This window comes from Branchiostoma floridae, chromosome 6 (genome assembly GCF_000003815.2).
Source record: "Branchiostoma floridae strain S238N-H82 chromosome 6, Bfl_VNyyK, whole genome shotgun sequence".
NCBI lineage: Eukaryota > Metazoa > Chordata > Leptocardii > Amphioxiformes > Branchiostomatidae > Branchiostoma > Branchiostoma floridae.
In genome coordinates, this window is record NC_049984.1 from 16477990 (window position 1) to 16488049 (window position 10060).

The 10060-nt window shown below is 41.0% G+C and overlaps 2 protein-coding genes across 4 annotated transcripts in view; one reads left to right on the forward strand and one right to left on the reverse strand.

The window, feature by feature from the left end:
• LOC118417248 (protein-glutamine gamma-glutamyltransferase K-like) overlaps window positions 1–2522 on the forward strand; it is a 56017-nt gene extending 53495 nt beyond the window's left edge. For 2 of the 3 annotated variants that reach the window (XM_035822729.1, XM_035822728.1), the window contains exons 14-16: window positions 41–201; window positions 860–996; window positions 1823–2522. In XM_035822729.1, the coding sequence (XP_035678622.1) occupies window positions 41–201; window positions 860–996; window positions 1823–1961 (437 nt within the window). In that variant the 3' untranslated portion in view covers window positions 1962–2522. The remainder of the gene's footprint in view (window positions 1–40; window positions 202–859; window positions 997–1822) is intronic. The other variant, XM_035822727.1, reaches the window with a different exon arrangement.
• Window positions 2523–3097: 575 nt separating this feature from the next.
• Window positions 3098–8782, reverse strand: LOC118417253 (protein-glutamine gamma-glutamyltransferase K-like). Its single transcript, XM_035822738.1, has 8 exons — window positions 8684–8782; window positions 8087–8202; window positions 7636–7762; window positions 6819–6937; window positions 6308–6473; window positions 5586–5746; window positions 4806–4942; window positions 3098–4365 (listed from the first exon to the last, which is right to left on the reverse strand). The coding sequence occupies exons 1-8, from the start codon at window positions 8757–8759 to the stop codon at window positions 4221–4223; spliced, it is 1047 nt and encodes a 348-aa protein (XP_035678631.1). The 5' UTR covers window positions 8760–8782; the 3' UTR covers window positions 3098–4220.
• Between the last annotated feature and the right edge of the window lie 1278 nt (window positions 8783–10060).

Here is a 10060-nt window from a genome sequence, read left to right on the forward strand (position 1 = left end):
TAAATTCAACATATGCCTACCTCTGCGTTTCTTTCTCCAGAGGCGTCCGTGGAGATGACCTACACACCCAGGGAGTATCTGGACATGCTGGTTGACCAGGCAATCGTGAAGATCCACGCCATGGCTCACGTGGACGACACTAACCAGGTCTACGCAGGACAAGATGACTTCCGCCTCATGAGCCCAGACCTCACAGTCAGGGTGGGTTTAATACTCAGGCCTATATTGGACAAACTCTTGGGCAAATTAAAACATATCGTTAGTGGGAACGGGCAGAATGTTGGGGATAACTTTTTTCTCTAGCTGTTAGAGAAAGCAATGCATTTCACAGGCAGCGTGAACCGAAAACATAACCTTCATGGCGAAGGTAATCACTTACTTATTTATTAAACGTATTTACTTTAAATTTCACAGACTCAACATTCCTGAAAGATACTTTCTTTCTATAGAAAAAATGCTTTATAACCCCAAAATCGAGATGCTTTGGCAATGCATAACATTTTTGCTGTTAAATCACCTATCACTTGATAAACTGCTCCTCTAAATGTAAAGAGTAGAAGCGACAGAGATTTGCTTGCCAATTTTCGAAAAAAGTTCATTCATTCACTCTAGCTATAGGAACACCGTTGAATGAGATTGCCATGCTTGAACGTCTTGTACGATACCCGACCTGATTCGCCATTCGAAATTCAACCAACATACCAACATGGCCGCCTGACTGCCTTGAGGGCACGTGACCCCTATATGCTATGGATCACGTGACCTCTTAGCGTATATGGATCACCTGACATATTCTAAATATAACCCAGACCAAAACCTAGGTGGCGCGACATGACTCTAGCTGTACTTTTTCTCGTAGGCTCCAACAAAGATGACTAAAGGAGAGCAGGTGACAATGGAGATCGAGTTCACCAATCCGCTGGACGTCACCCTGTCAATGGTGGAATTCCACATCGAAGGTCCTGGGCTGCAGACACCAAAGAAAATTTCCCACAAGTACGTTATGTCCAATTTTGTCAATGTGAGAGCTTGTGCTGTAGCGTAAGTGCACTTGTAGAGTTGCGTTGAAAAAAAATCACAGCCATATTTGTTATGATTGTTAGATATGCGATTCATTCCTTGCTCTATGGTTGTCATGTTAACGGCGTTATAGATATTCTGACCAAGTGTACCAATGGTGTACTCTGCACTATTCTAAGCAGTTGTTTCCTATACTAATTAATGTCTGATGTCCAGGACTAGTCAGCCGACGCTACGTCAACATTGAACATCAGTCTTGTGTTTGTGTGTGTGTGTGTGTTTGTGTGTGTTTGTGTGTGTGTTTGTGTTTGTGTGTGTGTTTGTGTGTTTGTTTGTGTGTGTGTGTATGTTTGTGTGTGTGTGTGTGTGTGTGTGTGTTTGTGTGTGTGCGTGTGTGTGTGTGTGTGTGCGTGTGTGTTTGTGCTTGTGTGTGTGTTTGTGTGTTTGTTTGTGTGCGTGTGTGTGTTTGTGTGTGTCTGTGTGTGTGTGTTTGTGTGTGTTTGTGTGTGTGTGTGTGTGTGTGCCTGCGTCGACAAGTAACCCCAAGAATGACTGAAAGGAATAGTTTCATACGAGATTATACATTTTTAAGGGCCCCTATCGTTCGGTCACGATATCCTGTTTTCTAAACATACTATGGTCCTAAGTTTTCGTGATTTGGTAGATAGCTTTAGTACTTAAAAATAATTGGCATAAGGTCTCGCACCTTATGCCAATTCTTAGAGACTTGTTCTGTTGTTGTTGTTGTTTTTTCAGATTCATCACCGTTCATTCATTAATTATTGCTTCATAACTTTTGCAGACCTATCAAGCCGGGAGAGACAGTTAAAGTCACTGAGATGATAACACCGAGGAAGGTGGGAAAGAAAACCATCATGGCGTCCTTCACCTCCAACAAGCTGACACAGGTCACCGGCGAGCTCGACGTCGTAGTCACCTGATCAATCACGCGAGAAAAGTAAAACAACGCGAGATCTGGCATATGTACAAGGCATATGTATGTTTGGCCCAAACCAGACTTTCAGGAGCTATCTTACTATCTACATTTCCTTACGCTGGATATGCATTAAAAGGAAGGAACTAGAAAGGGAGATTTTATAAGAAGGTAGTTCATTGTAGATTTTATAAATGGGTTTGGAAATTATTACAATTATTTGCAGATTTTGAACGTTAGTAATGGGGAAATACTGTTTTCTGTAATAATACAGAGCTTTAATTGCGATATCTTTATCTTAGATTTATGGCCATCTTTTGTACTTGTGTACCTGTGATGGCATTAGTTCCACAAGAAAGTAATAACATTAGTATTTTGCTAATTGCCTAACACGTGCTAAAGGTAAAGGGTAAAGAAGGTTATTGAATCAACACGTTTTAATTGATTTAAACAGAGATCAGTTGGTAGTCCACATAGATACTTGAGTTGCCTCTTGCAAATCGTTCGATACTTTTCTTTCTTTGCTATGAACTTGTGGCCAATAAATGAATCTACAATCTTCTCTGAATCACTTTGTTATTGAGACCAGTTTGATAATATACATAGACTTACATATCTGTAGGTCAAAGACTTGCGTACCTGTAGGTTAAAGACATATCTGCACGTCAGAGACTTACATATCTGCACGTCAGAGACTTACATATCTGCACGCCAAAGACTTACATATCTGCACGTCAGAGACTTACATATCTGCACATCAGAGACTTACATATCCGCACATCAGAGACTTATATCTGCACGTCAGAGACTTACATATCTGCACGTCAGAGACTTATATGTCTGCACGTCAGAGACTTACATATCTGCACGTCAGAGACTTACATATCTGCACGTCAGAGACTTACATATCTGCCCGTCAGAGACTTACATATCTGCACGTCAGAGACTTGCATATCTGCACATCAGAGACTTACATATCTGCACATCAGAGATTTACATGTCTGCACATCAGAGACATATACATCTCTACATCAGGGTTACATATCTGCACTTCATAGATTTGCATATCTGCCCGTCAATGAGACTTGGTTTGTTGGTGGGTTTGTTGGTTTGTTGGTTTGTTGTTTGGTTGGTTGGTTGGTTGGTTGGTTGGTTGGTTGGTTGGTTGGTTGGTTTGCGTTGCACGGTTGGGCGGTATAATTCAATTTCAAGTACTATATGGTTTGACAACAACACTATTTCGTGTACCTACAATCATCGGAATGTAAGTTTTAAGAATGCAAAAAAATAGACACCAAATGACAACTGTCTTTAATGAAATGCTGTTTGCTCATCATTGTAAACCGTATTGTTGTTACAGAAACGACCATTACTTTGTACCCAGCTAATCTTATAATCTCTATCGTTCATTTGTATGAAGTTAGCAAATCGCTGTTGAAGCTGAAGAGTTACATATCATAGGTTCCTAATTCTTCTTATAGATTCTAGCACATTTTCCCAAATTTCTTCATAAAACATTTCTGAAACTATAATATTGATCGTTGTCTACCAAACGTGTCATCACTACAAACAGACTCTCGCGCAATAATGCAATAGCGATCGGCAAGCCCATTCCGATTAAACCAATCGTCCTAGATCCTAAGCAATTCATTGTAAAACACCGACGTTTTTGCTAATTCCCCCATTGGCATTATCACCTTTCCTACTTTAAAATACCAGCCACATTTTGTTGACCAATGCTAAGGTATTCAATCTTAACTCTAGGCACCAACCATGAAACTCACGCTAATATCGTTTTGAAGCAAGTCAAGCGAGGATTGATAGCTTTTTATGAATGATTGCTCAGGGTTGGGCAGGTTTTCTAAAATCCACGTGTCTCATCGAGCTAGTACAGTACATAAAAATTACTTGCCCGAATCAACTTTTCACTTGCCCTAAATTGAAATGACATTTTTCTATATATTTTCACTTCCTTTCTAACAATCAATGTAATTCTTTTATCATTGGCTCTATTTAACTGTGTTGGCCAATGCTTGATGATGTGAAACTGTGAAAAGTAACATCTAGTCACATCAAGTAAATCTCGCTCATGGTAATATCTTACTTGCCTGATCAGCAGCGGGATAAGACATATGATTGCTCAAACAGCACTTTTACTTGCCCTCGACAATCGGACTAGTGGACTTGTCCAACCCTGTTGGTCAAATAGACATGATCAAGTTGTAAACTTCATGCGTAGACCCGGTATTAGGCCCCGGGCCGGGTTTTAGGCCCGCTTCACTTCGACTTCCTTTTCCCCGGTGACCTGCTGGAGCTTGTTGGACGTGAGGGAAGCCACGATGGTCTTCTTCCCGGCCCTCATAGGTGTCATGAATTCTGTGACAGTGGCTTGTTTCCCAGGCATGATGGTTCTGAAACGAGAACAGTCGTGATCTTTTTAGTACATGCACATTCATGTTGCGACGGGGCGACGGGAGCAGTTTTGCTGTTCCAAGTAGGCCAATGTGTAGCCATAGGTGCAGAACTTGCATATTCGGGACAGTTTCTTTTCTCACTGGCCAAACATTGTGTTTTCTTTCACCAAAAATAGAACAGTCGTGACAGGCAAATTCAAATTGGGGCGACAGGTCGTTACAAGTATGCCAGTTGGTATCCGCCGGACTGCCTAGTGGGCACGTGACCCGCTACGTGTTGGGGTCACCTGACCTATATATTCCAAATATAACTCAAACCTAGCTCACATTAATAATGGCTGTGAAGTGGTTCAGAAGACTGTGTTACTTTTCACACATGTACAGTGCGACAAAACCTTGTGCCACTACAGTAGTAACGGAGATGGAAGAAAACTTACCCGTAGTAAATCGCCTTCGGCCTCTGCAGTCCGGGACCCTCGATACGGAACACTGCCTGTGTCAGCTTGACGTCTAACGGGTTAGTGAACTCCACTCTCACAACCGACTGTTGACCCACGGTCATCTCCGATGGTGCCTGTGCAACATCAGCATAATGTGTTATCGGTGATTCGTAGATAGAGAGCTTGTTCCAAAAAAAACTTTCGCACAGATGTTCCGCTGTACAACTGCAGAACGTCACAAGTCTCTGTCAGAATCTTTTGGTTGCTGTGGCTTGCAAAATTTATACTGTAATCATGTAGCCTATTTCGCCAATATATATTGCCGAAAAAGGCAACCACAAAAGTCTGGTAGAGGTTAGCTTGTCACCAAGATAGATGCTTTAGAACTTGTAGAAGTACTACCACTACTACTAGTAGTAGTAGTAATGGTAGTAGTAGTAGTAGTAGTAGTAGTAGTTTTAGTAGCAGTAGCAACATCAGCAGCAGTAGTAGCTGAAGTAGTATTACAAAATGTAGCAGTAGTAGTAGTAGCAGTAGTAGTAGCCGTTGTAGTAGTAGTAGTGTATAGTTTTATTTCCATAGAACAACAGCCAATTTGCGGCCTGAGGGCCGAATTATCAGGCCTGTTTACATTATGCAAGGACACATAACGTAACATATAGCATCATCACTAAACAATACAAAGCGTAAAATTTCTAATACGACAATACACCATCGTTGGACTATTAGAGGACTGGTGGTTTTGAAAAGCAAAGGACAGAAGTGATTTGATCTCACCGTGATGACGAGATCAGGGCTGAGGAGACGGATATCGTCTTGCCCGGCCCACACCTGTTTGGTGGTGTCCACGTGAGCCAGCACAAACACCTTGACCATGGCCTGCTCAACCAGCTTGTCCAAATACTCCCTCGGAGTGAACGTCATCTTGACAGAGTCCTCTGTGAACGGCAGCAAACGTTTGGTTAGTGGAAGTTCACACCTAGCATACTGTATACAACTTCTAATCAACCATTTGTGGGGTGATGACAATGAAGGAATTCAACGTCTACGTATCACACACACACACACACACACACACACACACACACATTCCATTACCCTCTGGCCCTAAAGTTAAAAACTGCTTGGGTCCCAGACCTATATCATTAAGAAGAAGTCAAACCTCCCAGTTAAGTATGTAGAATCATAAGATAGCTAAATAGAATACTAGACACTTGTTACTTTTTAATGTCTATATCATTGCATTACGAGCATAGATTTGTAAATAGAAAATAAAAATTATTTCTTTACCTGCCAAAGAGCTATCTATCTTGAAAAGGTACCATATGAAGCCGTCAGGTGATCCAAAATCGTCTTTCATTTTTCATTTTGCATTTTGCATATCAAAATATCCATCCACAACTTCTCCTAGCCTGTTATGCTTTCCACAAGCAAACGCACTAACAAACGGGACCGAAAACATAATCGTCTTGGCAAAGACATAAACGTGACTGAATTACCTCCTCCTGCTGCAATTGTCACGTCCTGCTCCAGTTCTCCCAGTTCTGCACCCAGCACGCCGGTGTAGTACGTGGCGTAGGCAGTCAGGTGGGCAGTGACGTGGCGAGATTCCGAACCCGTGTTCTTGATGGTCAAGGTCACGTTAACGTCTTGACCAACGTAAACCTACGTGTAAATCCGATGTCATATATAGGTCATTCACACAACCTGTTGCACAACTTAGCCTTTTATAAACCATGTGTAACGTTATATTTCAGCTTTGGGGGAATACTAGAACCAGAGCATTTTACATACATAATTCAATGAATTCTAAGAGAACTTTGACAGCAGGGGTCATACCCGTTTTTAGTTTGTCTTTCTCTTCAATGGGACACCAATGAAGCCATTACAGCACTTGTGTACACCATCAACATTAAAAAAAGGTCATTTTGATGCAAATGCCAGATGCTTAAAACCTGAAAGTCTTTATTATCCCTTTATCCACCGTCAGACATAGCTTATTAGTATCACCTCTTCATCAGCACTGATAGAAAACTCTACGTCTTCATGCGTGATGATACTTTCGTAAGTCCATGGTGTACTGCCATGCTCCACAGCGGCGCGAACTGCAGCTCGCTCCTGGTCAGTACCTATAGTAAACAGTGTGTTCGCAAGTATTAAGTCTTATCACCACAGGATGGAAACCTTTGGGTGACACATGAGTGACCAAATACTATTGGTCATTGATAACATGTAAACTAAAGATCATTGGCAGGTCATTGAAAGACTTGTAAAATACCATTGGCCATTGGGATTTTCGAAAGATCAATGGCAAATCATTGAAATGCCACTGGTCATTGAGTTCATTAAAAGATCATTGACAGATCCTTGAAAGACTTGTCAAATTCCATTGGTCATTGAGATCATTGAAATATCATTGGCGGAACTTTGCCAAATGTCATTGGTCACATCATTGACAGATCGTTGACAGATCATTAGAATACTTGTCAAATGTCATTGGTCGCATCATTGACTAGCCTGTGTTTACACAATCTCTCACTGGCTGGGGTTAATTACCCCTTCTCGAGGCGGCAATTGTATGGTCGGCCGCTAGGGGCGTGATTTTAGTCAGGCTACATCATTGACAGATCGCTGACCGATCATTGAAAGACTTGTCAAATGCCATTGGTCACATCATTGATAGATTATTGAAAGACGTGTCAAATGCCATTGGTCATTCAAATCATGGACAGGTAATTGACAGATCACTTAACGACTTGTCAAAAGAAACTGGATGCATCCCTGTGTTACAGATATTGCTCTGCTCAACAGAAACAAGAGAATCTACCTTCCTGATGTTTGTAGTTCTCTGTGACGTCTTCTCTCACGTTGAGGCCAACTTGCTTGGTGCTGATGTTGAATCCTATAGATCTCTTCTCATGTCTCAGATAATCATAGTAACCCCACTCGGTCTCCTAAGAGGAGAGATAAACAATTCAAAACATTGAAGAGCAATGTTACGAATAAGTCTTCTGTCGATGTGTTTCTGCAGATGAGTTGTACGTACACGCGCAGGAGCTGCGATCTTGCAACAACCGTTCGTGACTTGGTACAGTCCTTTACGAACAACATTAGATGCATTAATCTTCATCGTTCAGATTCATATTTATCATTTATACATTTTGAAGGACGTCATTACTTCATGACTACATGAACATATTTATAATCTTTCCTTTATGATGTTTACGATACATCCTTCACTGCCATGTTCTATGAATGATTCAAATTGAAAACTTCACCTTCCAGTACACCTTGTCCGCGTTCACTTCGGCAAACACGAATTTGGTGTCGTACGGCAAGTAAACCTGTCCGTTTTTAACGGCAACCACAGGGCACGGACCGCATTGGAACACTCCTGCAAGAGACGTAGAGATCAACTTGTGATACAAGATATCTTAGGAAGCTTCTCACAGCCTCCAACTTGTCAAATTTGAATCTTAGACATGGTATGTCTAAAAGGCGTATTTCAGTATAATACAAGAAAATAAATTAAATTTTGGTTTGCTAAGCCTGTCATGAACAGCCGAATATGACCTCCATGGTGAGAGTTACATGTAGTTCTGAGTAGGTTCATCTGTGATTGCATGTATATTGGGATTTGATCGTCGGGGTGGCCTACTGGTCTGAAGTAGCCGGCTACAATTTTTAGCAAATCAAACTCGGGACAGTCACTTCAGATGCGATCAGAGGAGCAAACAGTAACTGGAATAGTGTGAACTCTTGGCTGCTCCCAACCCAGAGCCAACTTTGGTTGGGGAGTGATCGGGAGCAAAGTCATGGACATGGGAAGGCCCTGAATGATTTGTCAGGGGCTTAATTGGTTTAAATCTTCTCACCTTCGCTTGTTTCCTGTGGAGTGGAGTCCACCACCTGCCAACCTCCGTACCCCGGGGGGAGGTCGGGCCGGGCCATCCAAGCCTCGTTCCACACGTGGAAGTTCCTACGGAGACGAAAATATAGCAGTATTTATCCCTTACTCGATAGATCTTTTAACAGTTTCAATTGTTTCATTGATTTATCTGTGCCTGTGGTTCGTCGGTGAGGTCGAATCCTAGTCTTAAAAAATTGGTCTGCACTAGCCGATATTATGTTTGTCACATCAATCTCGAAAATGTAATTTTCGTCTTAGATGTCATAAGATATCATGCTTAGAGGCTCTCTAATGAAAGTTCTGCGATGCAACGTTTAGCTGTTTGGGGCGGCTTCTATCAATCATAAACTCACAAGCCTCGCTTTAGCGTAAGATCAAGGGCAATCTCGGTCGACTTTGCTCTCGAGGGCCCGCGGGAGCACTTTCAAAATGGCCGCCAGAACTGGAAACGGGCGTATTTGATTTTTTTTTCGTATTCAGAAAATATCTTCTCTACAAAGACCAGGAACAGCTGCATAGACTTGCTGTGTGTAATGATGTGCTTGCTTGTTAGAAATGAAGATTGTTCGTACAACGTGTCAACTCAGTCAAAATGAGGATTAAACTAGAGTTCCACGAACACATACCTTTGCCAAATAAACCAGGTTTGTTATGAAGAATGATGTCTGTAGACAAATGCGTTACTCATTTCATTATCTTTATAATTATATGCTTGGAGTTGGTTTATAAAATTTCGGCATTTATTATGCAAATTAGATCCCAAGTTACAATCAATTGATATCAAATTGTATCAAACATTACGTAAGGTATCAGCATACCAAAAATCATGGTGATCCTTTGATCCATTCTTGACTTATTCTCTTTCAAAGCCTTTAAATTCACCTCTTACTCTCTTCCCTCTTTCTCAGTTACCTGTGACAACTTTGAAAGTACTATAATGAATGCAGTGGATTTGTGAACTTTTCCTAATCAATTATGCAAATTAGCTGTTAATTTGCATAATGAGTATTATATTATATAAGTCTTCACTTAGGCTATTTGCATGCCAAAAATCATGAAGATCCATCAACACGTTCATATTTTCTCATTAATGATGCAAATGAGATCGTGCATGATAAATATGTATTTACGTTTCTCTCTTTCTCAGCTACATATGTGACAAGTTTGAAAGTCCTATCATGGAATGTAGTGGATTTATAAAACGTCCTCATTAATTATGCAAATTAGCTATTGATTTGCATAATTGGTATCTCATTATGTAGGTCTTCACTTACGCTACCTACATACCAAAAAAATGATGATCTGTCAACATGTTCATATTTTCTCATTAATTATGCAAATG

Coding starts and splice junctions, on each gene's coding strand:
- LOC118417253 (XM_035822738.1), bottom strand. CDS start 8,759: ATGGCCCGGCCCGACCTCCCCCCGGGGTACGGAGGTTGGCAGGTGGTG. Junction 8,203..8,683: donor TCCACAGGAAACAAGCGAAG/GTGAGAAGATTT, acceptor CGTCTCTTGCAG/GAGTGTTCCAATGCGGTCCG. Junction 6,474..6,818: donor CTATCAGTGCTGATGAAGAG/GTGATACTAATA, acceptor ATTTACACGTAG/GTTTACGTTGGTCAAGACGT.